We start from the raw sequence: 12,373 nt of genomic DNA, 5'->3' as shown, positions 1-12,373 counted from the left end.
GTGTCATTAAAATGGCATATGATGGGCTGCCGGTAAGGTTATGGTTAAGGAGTGAACCATATTCTTTATCATTAGTTGCTATATGTAACTGCTTCTACAAGGCAACCTGTAGCCGTATACTTAAAAGGGCTGTCCAGTGAAAAAGATGTTACCTCCACCAATCCACAAGATAGGTGATAAATTATAGATTGGTGGGGGTCCGACTACTGAGCCATTGGCTGCCAGAATAATATGCGTCTATCCCCATTAGAATGGAGCATCAGTGCCCGACCGCTGCTCCATTCATTCTCAATGGGGATTGCCTGAAAAAAAAGCCGAGAATGAATGGAGCAGCAGTCAAGAATGTGTAATACCAATCCATTCTAGTAGGGGGTAAAAGTGTTACGTTCTGGTGATCTGTGGGGATCCCAGCGGTCAGACACCGACTAATTTAAATGTCATTAGTTTTCACCTTCTTTTCATCAGAGAATCTCTTTATTGTTATTATAGAACCAGAATCCAGTGGAATCTATGATGGATATACCATCCATGGTGCCCACCAGCAATAGCTAGACACGTTGGCATATATCTGAGTACATAAGAACGTTCCATTGCTTGGATAAATACAGAGACCATTCTGTTCCATCAAAATAAACATTTAACTTAAATTACATGATCTTAATTCTAACTCGCTTACAACAGAAGAAATCTGCATTACTGGGGGCAGACGAGGAGGCTGATACACAATGACAGACATACGTTCTCCAGGCAACACAAATAATCTCTAGATTGATGACTGGTTTTAGACGTTCCTTAAGGTTTGAGGGCAAGTGCTTTTCTTTTTTCTTCATAGTTTCCTTGAGTTACTTAGTAATTATGTCTACACATATACATTTTTTAATGGATATAAATTAGGACAGCATTGCGGATTATGTTGACACTACATCAAAGGGTTATTATTAGTGCATCTATATAATAAGGAGATAAAGAATGGAAATGAGATGGTAGAAAATATTTTCTTTAAAAAAACAAAACCTCTTAAGAACTCCTTTACCACATCATAATAACTGAATACAATTTTAGAATTGGATAATTTGGGCAATTTTTAGTACCGAAAGAATAAAGCATGCAACTTTAGGCAGTTTCTGCGCCCATTAACAATGCAAAAGACCCCACAGAGCTGCACACAGACCCAGTCATGTCACAATTTGACCCAATAATTACAACCTTCATCTGAATCTGGCCTTTAGTTAAGGGAAGAGTTAGACAGTTCTAGAACTTTGGCGAGGATTGCAACACAATGCTCGGACTGTCAAGCTCAGGTCGGGAGAGCCGCCGGCCAGTCAGAGCTTTACATTGAGATTCTCGTCCGAGTTATTTGATTGTTTGACTCTTCCCTAATACATTTTTATTTTTTTCACATTTTTGTTTTTCAACAAAAAATAAAAAAGAATAATGTAAAGTTTCATGCTTCAATTGTGGGTAACTTTCTGATCCCAAATATAAAAAAAAATGCAAATCAAACCTGCCAAGTGAACATACGGTCTTACAGAATAAATTAAATCACTGATATAATAATTAAGATACCTTATGATAAAGTTGCACTAGTAAACGTGTAATCTGAAATGAGGTCAGCATTGTCATAAAATAAGTAAGAATAAGTACAAATTTTTGGTGACCGTAAAGGGGTTGTCCAACTTGGAAGACAATTCTCAATTTTTGATTAAATGTGTTTATTGTAGATAAAAAATAATTTATTTGCAATTGGGTTTCATTAAAAATTTTGCACCGTTTGCCTTTTGTAGCCTTAGTTACACTGGCTATTGCTGTCTGTAGAATGGGTTAACTGAGAGTCCGTCTGAGAGGTCTGAGCTCCTCTCGGCAGATTTATCACCATAGACCACATTATTTTTCAATGTTCAAGAAGACAAACAGCTTGTAGGAGTCAAAGAGTTCAAATTTTTTTAATGAAACCGTAATGCAAAAACATAGTTTTTAGCAATAATTCCATGCATTAAGGTAAAGAAAAAAAATATGTCTCCAGAGGTGGATAATACACCCAACGGTCAGTACGAGCAAATAAAATATTTCCAAATAGTGAAAAGTTATTACATTTCCAATTTACTTTCTGCATCTATTCCTCAGAGTACTCAAGGTCTCTGCTTGTTGGAATTCATAAGGATCCTTTATTGTTTACTTCCAGTAGAGGCGGCATTATTAAAAAGCTGAGTTCTGATACCTCTGCTGTAACAATAATCTGCTCTTCTGTGTCATCACATACACAGGAAAGCAAACAATGAGGTTGGCCATTACCTTGTTACTGATGGCCTATCGTTAGGACACCCGGTACCTCTGCCGATCAGCTGTTACCGGGAATGGATGGAAATTCTCATCAACACAGCTGCTCTGGAAAAATCACAGTGGCTGTGGCCGGGTATGGAACTTTCGTCTGCTGGCGGCATCAGTAACAGCTGATTGGTGGGGGGTATCAGGTGTCGCACCCCCAGATATTGATGTGCTATCATAGAAATAAAAAGTAATAGCCATCCCCGTTCTGGCCCCCATTTCATGGTGGCAAGTAGAGGTCTTGAAAACTGTACGAAAATGAATACAGAAATAATAGTGGAAAACCATTAAACTTTTGACAACTCAAACATTAATCTTTATTGGTAAAAAATATAGAAAACCTCTGCGATAACTGATGCGATCACCAGGATACCGGAAAATTCTTAGAATTACTTAGGAAGTAAAATTGTAAACTAACTATTTTTTCGAGAATAGAACACGACACTCCGGAGAGAAGATTCTGGTGCTCGAGTAGGGTCCCAATCCCTTCCAAAACATTAGATAGAGCTCATCACTCCATTATCACTTGAAAATTAGATGAGTTTATTGTTGCACAATCCAAGGCTGTAACATGACGTTTCGGTGATCTCATTTTTCAAACACTAGATTGCAGAAAGGTCGATTGTATGTCCGTCTAATCGCGTTATTACTTCTCAGCAGAATAGTCACCACCCCACAAGCTCTATGGCTGACATACAATCAAGCTGTCTGCAATCCAATGTTTGACGAAGGTCACATGAGAGCACCGAAACTTCACTTGTTCAAGCCCTGGATTAATTATTTTTTAGATACTAACATTACAGACTCGCCTGGGGGGACAGAAATCTAGGACTATGAAATTATTGTTGAATGAGGTCAAACTTTCCAAAGTTGTAAGAAGTTGCATGCACATGCTAACATGGCTTTATAAATAACATTAGTTTGATTGTATTGTTTTTCCTCAAGGAAAGGTGAAAAAAATCACATTTAACCTTCATATTACACTATGACTTTAACCCTTAATTGTAACCCTTTTGCAGGTTAATGTCAGTGATGGAGTCACAAAGGAGCCAAATACATAATGATACACAAAAGAAAAATTGGAAATAAGAAGGAAAAACCCAAGTCTTTAAATCAAAATACATTGACGACATCCTTATGAGAGACCAGTGATGATGGGGGGTGAAAATTGCAGAATGAAAACCCGTAACACGTTTTTCTTTGTAAACCAGATGACAATTTGCCTGGGGGTGTTCTTGGCGTTCATGAACAAAATGGATCACATTCAAAAGAAGGAGTAAAACATAGAATACCAAGAAATACAGACGACATCAAAAATATTTAGGGGGATCTTCCAAATTTCACAATAGAAACTGCAAAAATGATTAGATTACTTAAATCTAGCCAGACTGCTCTAAACTTAGGATCTCCGGTGGGATTTATAAAATGTGCATTTTATTAGACGGGACAACTTAAAAAAAAAAAAAGATTTTACAGCCATTCTGTCATAGATTTTAGGAGTAAGTACATCAGCTTTCTAAGATTTAAGATAAGAATATATATAGCTTCTATTGCGAAATTTGTTGACGTATCCTCTCGTTAAAAACACAAACCTGAATTTTCCACGTCCCGAGCATTGGATCGACCTCACAAAATTCCAAGGAACACACAATCATTGATGGTCATTTTTATTTTCACCATAAATTAAGCACACTGGGCCATCTTCGAGAAAACCATCACCCAAAAAGACCACTTTTCAATGTAAACTAATGTGTAAATTTCACCAATACTATTTTTTTTGCATGTTGTTTGTGTGTTCGGTGGCATTTTACATTGTATTATCATGTGAGGTGGGTCCCGTCATCCATCCGGGGGACAGGACATGGTTTACGCAGGTTTGTGCTATTAAATTATACTTTTCAGCTACATTCTGTATTACTTTAATAAATCTATTCCTTTTTTAGTGTGAGGAAGGATGACATATGACGTGTTGACTTCGGTCTAGTTTGCTGCAGCAGAAACAGAATGTGGACAGAACCAAGAATATTAAATTCAAATTTTGGTAACTATGCCACGAGCGCCTGCCAAATAATCCTCTTGCAGAAGAAGGTAAATGTAATTTATAGGGTCTACAAATACTTCCATGCTGTTACAATGAGCAGGAAAGGCACACTTTAAGGCCATGTTCACACGGTCAGTATTTGGTCAGTATTTTACATCAGTATTTGTAAGTCAAAATCAGGAGAGGAACAATCAGAGGAAAAGTATAATAGAAACACGTCACCACTTATGTGTTTATCACCCACTCCTGATTTTGGCTTACATTACTGATATAAAATACTGACCAAATACTGAACGTGTGAACGTGGCCTAATACTAAGTCACAGCTTATGTTTCATTTGACTGGAGGTTTCCTTTGGTTATACCAATGATATACCCCAACAACAGCCAAATCTTGCAAATGGTCGTCTCTGGGATACAGACAAATGGTTGCCTGTGGATGAGGTGGGGGTGTAGATAATGGGGTGTAGATGATGGGTCTGATTTGTTATCCTTTTACATGTAATCAAAGATGAGCGAATTGTAAAATATATTCTAAAGTTATAATCTTGACAACACGCACAAAATCAACCTCTCAAAATGACCTTGCCGTTAACACACAACTGTTTAATAAAAAACAAAAATATAAAAAAAAGCAAAGAAATCAAATGAAGGCTTATTCCATATAAATTAATAGAACAGACAGTGACACTGGCAGATATGTACAGTCGAATAAACAGTGTTTAACTTTCCTCTGCCATTATAGTGTTAAAATGTACTTGTAAATTTAATGTAACTATACATTGCATTGATTGAACCTTTAACAGTCAAAAAAAAAGACAAAAAAAAGCAAAAGCGTTGCCTCTAGAGTATGTTGTGACACCTGAACCTATGATAATCCAGCTTTTTTTTTTTTTGCTTTTTTTACCTTCTGTCACAAATATGTTTCGCACACTTGGTTCCCTACATTGTAGTTTTTTTTTTGTGCAAGGTGTTTCCATTAGAAAACTGTACCAACAAAAAAGGTGCGACCTCGACTCCATTGTTCTTACCTCTAATACGTTACATATAGGGTTACAGTGCGGCTCACACAGTAGAGCGCGTTGTTTATGCAGAATATTGTGCTAGGCAAGGAATGTAGCTAAGGTATTAAAAAAAATTGGACTTTTCTTTTTTGCCACAAAGAATTTGCTTAAAGTTTTGTGCTGGGGTGTACAGATGACAGCTGTGAGGAAGGAAAAGCGGACTGTGGGTTGATAGCTGTTAAAGGGTAAATGTTGTTGTGTAGTAGGTCACTGTATGAAGGTCCTACTGGGGTGGCTGAAGCCAAATGTCTATATAGCTGCTGAGAGTTAGTGGAGTTGGTTAGATATTGTCTTTGCATCATCAAGGAATGGAGAGCTAAGGGTTGCATTAGTGGTGAAAGCACACTCTGGTTTTTCAAGTACTGCAGTGGATGTGAATAGGCCGGTGGTATGCGCGTGCTTAGCCCACTACATAAGCCTCCAGGATAGATCCCGGTAAAGATTGGCGTTGATAGTGGATATTTGTGACTCTCCATCATACCAACAGAATGAATGTCATGCACCGATTTGCTGCTTTCACCCTCTTGACCTGATATCTCCTTTGGTATATGTAGAGGAGACACTGCTCGTATTTTCTTTTCGCAGACTCCGCTGTCCATATCATCAAGATTTCTTTTCAAAGATCGCGAGGTCCCAAAGTTTTGAGGACTTGCTTTAGCAACTGTGATTGGATGGACTGTGGCTTCCATCTTTCTTACACTGTCAAGTCTTACGCTGTGAGTCTTAATGGGCCTGTGAACCAATTCTGCGTGTCTTTTTGATGCCTGTATTGGCATTGGCGAAACTCTACAGGCTTTTGGGTTACAGTCTATGCCAATGGTCTTACTGTTTGGAACATGAAATGGACTGTGATGGGCTTTGCTTTCTTGTTGCACTAAATGATGGGAGAGGTTCGTTCCTGGCATTTTTGTACTGTGTTTGTGCATAGATTTTGGAAGGCTCAAATCAGTTGGCTGGTCGTCCATGTGATTCGAGACATTCTGTTTTTCTTGTTGATGTAGCGAGTGATGGTAGTGAAGCTTGTCTTGATGCTTGTGTAAGGATACATTTTCACTTTCTCTATACATTTCCCGAGGGTGGTATTTTGATGAATGTTCATTATGAAGATGGTGCTCTGTATGCCGATAAAGCCTATGCAGATGAGGCGATGAATAGAACTCGGCCAAAAAGGCTGGCATGTTGGAGTTCTGGGCGGCCCTCTTTTCTGCCATCTCTTTGCATTCAAGCATACTGGACTTCAAGGAGTAGGACTCAGCCAGCACACTCTGATGCTGCTTGGCAAATTCACAGCGGTAAGAGTCTGCTTTGTTTAAAGTACTGTTTTTGTACAGCTCATTTATGCTCCTTTTGTCATCTGTCGCTTTTTGCTTGAAACTTTGAACATGTTGAATCACAGACGGTCTATTTATAGCCACTGTATCAGCAGTCGATACCTGATGAGTTTGCGCCAAAGGTTGAGAAACATCTACTTTGGAATTTAATTTTTTTTTGCTAATTAGCGGTGGCGGCGAACCATAGGGGTAACTTCCGGTTTGTGAAGCCCCGCTAACCTGGGACAAAAGCTTCTTTTTTGCTAATGGAGACATTATTCCTGGGTTCCCCCTTGAATAAAGCAGAGGTGTGTAACTGAATGAAGATTCTTCATTTGATGATGACGATGAAGTGTCCTTCTCTTTCAGCATGTCCAGAGTCTGGACCAAGTACACTTTGTGGTTCTGCTTCAATGCATCCTGTAAAATGTTGTTGTCCAGAGGATTTTTAAGGTCATCAGAGACCAATGGATCCACCTTTACTGTACAGTTTGCAATATAATCTGGTATATCTGGCAATTTTTCATCAACCGCATCAATGTCATGCTGCAGTTGGACCTGAATTGAGGGAAACATGGTATAATGTCCTTCCCGTACTTCCCTTTCTGATAGATCTGGCATTTCTTGCTTGCAGTGCTCCGCTTTTAGTACGGTTGCGCTTTCAATGAGTGTTTCTGGTTCATCACCTGCTAACCTGGAATTATCTTCTTTTATGGCGTGGGGGAATGAGTCAATGGGAATAGCTTCTGAGTGCATTATATCTTCTTCTTTCGAGTGACATCTGCTAGGAATGGACTCATCTAGTTCTTCTTCATCCAGAGCGGTGGACTGGTCGTCTTCGATCAGTTCAGAGTTGTCTACCTTTGGCTTGATCTCCTCCGAATTACAAGTATGAGACAGGTTTTTCTCATTTATATCCTGATGCGCTTCCTCTATTGGTGAAGCCTGAAAAAAACACAAATAGTTTTTTTTTAGTCCCAGACTTTTAACATAAATTTATAGAAATAGTCAACAAGAAAAACATTTATATTCACTTAGTTGTAAATAGTAAGATCATGCTTGGTTTATTTGGATGTAACTATTTGACCCCTGTCTTCTGCCAGTACTATCACTAAACTATTGCAACACATACCCTAGTCACTGGTCAGAAAACTTGGCAGATAAAATGACGACTTGATTCCTCTGCGTCACTTGTTGACAGTCACAGTCATATCAGTAGTAGAGATGGGATTGTCAGTCATTGTAGAAACTAAATATATCTTTATAGCTGACAGAGCTAGCTAGTCCAAATCCTCTGCACAAATTATTATTTAAAAAATATCTTTGCGCTGCCTGAAGCCACCACTAGAGGGCATTTGCTGCAAGTGTATATACATTGTCCTTCATAAATATAGTGTACGCAGGAAGCTCTTGAGCTCCATCTACAGGTGGGGACAGCTTTCAGAATTTTATCACTTAAAAAATCTAGTCCAACCACTACATACATATATTATGAAACTGTATCAATACAGAATTGTGAACCTTAAAAGGAATTTGTAAACAGGGTTTTGCATGATGTAGGGGCATCTGACTACAGCGATTTATCACTTACTTGACTGGTTGCTGCAGTTTTAATAAAATCCCTGTTTTCCCTGCTGCAGATCTATCAGTTCTCTGAATGCTGAGGTCTGTATAACCCCGCCCACACCACTGATTGGCTACTTTCTGTGTACACTGTACATAGCCATAGGCAGAAAGCTGCCAATGAGTGACGGCGGGTGTGGTTGGACTACCTGGCAACAGGCCAAGTAGTCCTCTCCTGCAGATAAAACAATAATTTTATAAAAGCTAAACAGCCCAGTAAGTGACACATCGCTGAAATCAGAGTTTTTGTCCCATCATACTAGCAAATACTGGGTTACAGATTCCTTTAAAAAGGTCGGTGGCAGGTTCTAGCTAGGATACTGCAGGCTGATCAGTATGGACAAAAGTCATTGTCTTGCAGGAAAGTAATGTTAACCCATTGGGTCAAATTGTGTTTCTTTTTAATCTGTTCTAAAAAGATAATAGCCATAGAAGTAATTTATAGAAGTGGATTTTCTAAAGGTCAAGCTCTGTTCATCACTTTAGGGCAAATATAAAGAGACTAATGATTCACAACTGTTCTCCAGCTGCCTGTTTCTTTCCTCTACTATCTCTACAGTTAAGGTTTCTTTTCCCTTTTAAGTCCTATTCAGATTTTCTTTTCTCAATATAACAAAAAAAAATGCCATTATTAGCTGCTTAATCAGTCTTGAATCATCTGTGGTCTCCAGAGCTTATTCAATTACATGAAAATTCCAGACAGATGAGAAAACAAGAGAGGGAATAGAATTAATATCATTACAAAGAAAATCCCACCACTGGTTTTCACCAGCGCCAACGCTCTGTACACTTTTAATATTAGACTACAACATGAAAGAATAATGTTTCAGCTTTAGGTTGCAGGCTTGGAATGTCAAGATTAAATGAAGGCTGCGGGATAGAACAGAGGTAAGATCCAAGCACAAAAAGTGAGAAAGCTACCCATAGACGATAAGAAGATACACACAAGATCTGTACAAACACCGAACAATGAATCAAAGATTCCGGTTAACCCCACTGCATCACACGGACCGTGGACTCCCAAATCTGGGACACATCTAGGTTGAGTTTGTTTGTTCTCCCCAGTTTATCCAGCCTTTTTTCTCATTTTCCATCACACCCAGAAAAAAACTTACCGTAGCATTTGTGGGTATGCCTTACATATTGGATATTATTAGTTATAGGCAATAGTTTGGACTTTTTCATGTACAGATTGGACCATCCCAATGGGTGCACCTTGTTGTGGTGGGATGGCTTTTATGCTTTTTTGATCAAAATATTGTTATCTAAGTACTCTATATTATTAACTGTTTACTTATTTACTTGCTGTTGGGTTTATACACATTTTGATTTTGCTTGTTTTTTCTTGGATTTGTTTGTGAAATGGCCACAGTGTGAACATGATCTTACACTTTGCACGCCTACCGGCTTATAGTCCGGCTATTTTTTTTGGTTTTCATGTACAGAACATCTGTAATCTTAGTCCCTGGCTGCAGTTTGCTACAAAATAACAATCCGCTGTTTACTCACCGTAAAGTGCTGAGTCTCTGGCGCTGCTTCCCGGTGTCCGGTATTGGCTGTTGTGCTGACATCCATCACGTCAACAGCCAGCCAATCAGTGAGATCAATGCCTGGGCCCATGTAGACGGATGCCCCACTAGCACGCCGAGCCGCAGGGCCCCCTAATTGGCTGTTTTTCTGTTGACATGTCATCCGCATCACTTCCAATACCGGACACAGAGACCTGAGCCATAGACTCAGTGTTGGACCAGAGGACATTGAGTAAAGAGCAGTTTGTTATTTTCTGACATGATGAAGAAGCAATATTTCATAAATGGAATATTTTGTAGGATAGTGAATAGCACTTAATGACCCATGAGAAACCTGTACATTGTGGGTGCTCTCTGTTAATGCTCTATGATTTCCTCTCATGGTAATCTTGCTGGGACTGTCAGAGCAACTCAAGAAGCAGAGTTTTCTCCGAGCTTGAAAGTAGAGCCCTTTAGATGCTGCAGTTAATAGCGAATGCGGGGATCTATGCTGCTGACAAAGGGACAGACGGAAGAGGCTCCCTCTTTTCCCCAAGAGGAGATTGTTGGCTGCCGATAAGTTAATATAGCAGTCAGAGACCTAACAATGTCACTCATGCCCACCACCTTAGTATACATATTAGGTGTTCATGCATGTAGAAGAGATCAGTTTCCCAGTCTGGTGGGATATTGAGTATATAGCTTTAAAGGGGGGGTGTTTTCAAGTTTAAGCGATAATCTCTATCCCTGGGAAAGGGGATAACTTTCCGGTCACTGGGGGTTCAAATGTCATGGCCCCCACTGGAACTATGAAGAGCCTCAGCTGAATGAAGCGGAGATCGATCATGAGTACTATCGATCCATTCACTCCTAATGGGAGTGCCGGAGATTGCCGAGTGCAGCGCAGAATCAGTGCGGGCCACCGTGGTCAGACCCAGGGGCGTAACATCCCTGGTCGCAGGGGTCGCAGCTGCGACGGGGCCCCTGAGCGCTTAGGGGCCCGGACCCCAGGTCCGCCAGTCAGGGCATTAATGCGCGGGCACAAGCAGAAGGTGGAGTTTTTTTATGCAACAGTGAGTACTGCCAGGACTGTGGGGCCATTCTCGGGGGGGGCTGTATACCATGGTGCTGTATACCATGGGGGGGGTGCTGTGCTGTATATCATGTGGGGCTGTATACCATGCGGTGCTGTATACCATGGAGGGTGCTGTGCTGTATACCATGGAGGGCTGTATACCATGGTGGTGTATACCATGGGGGGTGCTGTGCTGTATACCATGGTGCTGTATACCATGGGGGGTGCTGTGTTCTATACCATGGGGGGCTGTATACCATGGGGGAGGGGGTACTGTGCTGTATATCATGCGGTGCTGTATACCATGGGGGGTGCTGTGCTGTATATCATGCGGTGCTGTATACTATGGGGGGTGCTGTGCTGTATACCATTTAGTGCTGTACACCATGGGGGGTGCTGTATACCATGGGGGGTTGTATACCATGCAGTGCTGTTGTATACCATGGGGGGCTGTATACCATTCGGTGCTGTATACCATGGGGGGTGCTGTGCTGTATACCATGGGGGGCTGAATACCATGCGGTGCTGTATAGCATGGGGGGGTGCTGTGCTGTATACCATGGATGCTGTATACCATGTGGTGCTGTGCTATATACTATGCGGCTGTGTTATATACCATGGGCGGTACATTATATTCTATGGGGGAGGCTGTGTTATATAATCTGGGGGGCAACATTATATTCTATGGTGTAGCAAGTCAGACACCTGCCCTCCGCTCCTTTCATTCTCTATGTGGGGGTGGAGTTATGGGAGCGGTGGGGCTGTGGACAGTTCGAGGGATGGAGCCTGGGCTGGTCTCAGGGGGGCCCCAAAAATTTTGCCAGTATGGGACCCCGAAATTCCTAGTGGCAGCCCGGGGTGGGGGGGCCCCATTTGAAAGTTCGCACCAGGGTCGATAACTTTGTAGTTACGCCACTGGTCAGACCCCCAGTGATTGAAAAATTATTCTTATCCTTTAATTAGGAGTTAACTTTGAAACTTGAAAACACCCCTTTAAAGTCATGTTTCCAGTGACTATAATTCAAAATGTATCAATGTGGATGCCAGATCTACTAGTATAAATATGACTATTAGTAAAAATAAACATTTCAATTGTTACAAAATTCACCTGGATGTTAGCCATATTCAGCTTTTTTTTTCCATACATATTGACAATATGTTGATACATTTCTTGTCTAATAAGCCCACAGTCCAATTCAGGATGATGTACAAAGAAGTGTAAATTACCCTCCTACAATCGGTAGAATGAATGCGCTGTATCGTGCTGCGTAACCTGCGAGCGCTCATCCCTGCTGCTCAGAGATATCGTCATTTACTGTACAGCCGGCAACAATTTTCAGATGTTTCTTTCAGTACTGGAGAATAGCCTAGTTAAAGTTTTAAGAACATGCCGAACTTGAGAAACAAGAAGGCTCCACTTATAGATTT

At 40.6% G+C, this 12,373-nt stretch overlaps 1 protein-coding gene across 3 annotated transcripts in view; it reads right to left on the bottom strand.

Moving 5' to 3' along the window:
- Nucleotides 1-4,950: 4,950 nt before the first annotated feature.
- Nucleotides 4,951-12,373, bottom strand: part of ARID5B (AT-rich interaction domain 5B) — a 354,406-nt gene continuing 346,983 nt past the window's right edge. For all 3 annotated transcript variants that reach the window (XM_073548292.1, XM_073548293.1, XM_073548294.1), the window contains one exon: nt 4,951-7,684. In XM_073548292.1, the coding sequence (XP_073404393.1) occupies nt 5,537-7,684 (2,148 nt within the window). In that variant the 3' untranslated portion in view covers nt 4,951-5,536. The remainder of the gene's footprint in view (nt 7,685-12,373) is intronic.

This window comes from Dendrobates tinctorius, unplaced genomic scaffold, assembly GCF_039654945.1.
Source record: "Dendrobates tinctorius isolate UK_male_01 unplaced genomic scaffold, ASM3965494v1 ptg000156l, whole genome shotgun sequence".
NCBI lineage: Eukaryota > Metazoa > Chordata > Amphibia > Anura > Dendrobatidae > Dendrobates > Dendrobates tinctorius.
The sequence above is the reverse complement of the archived record's forward strand: the minus strand, read 5'-3'. Positions and strand labels throughout refer to the sequence as shown.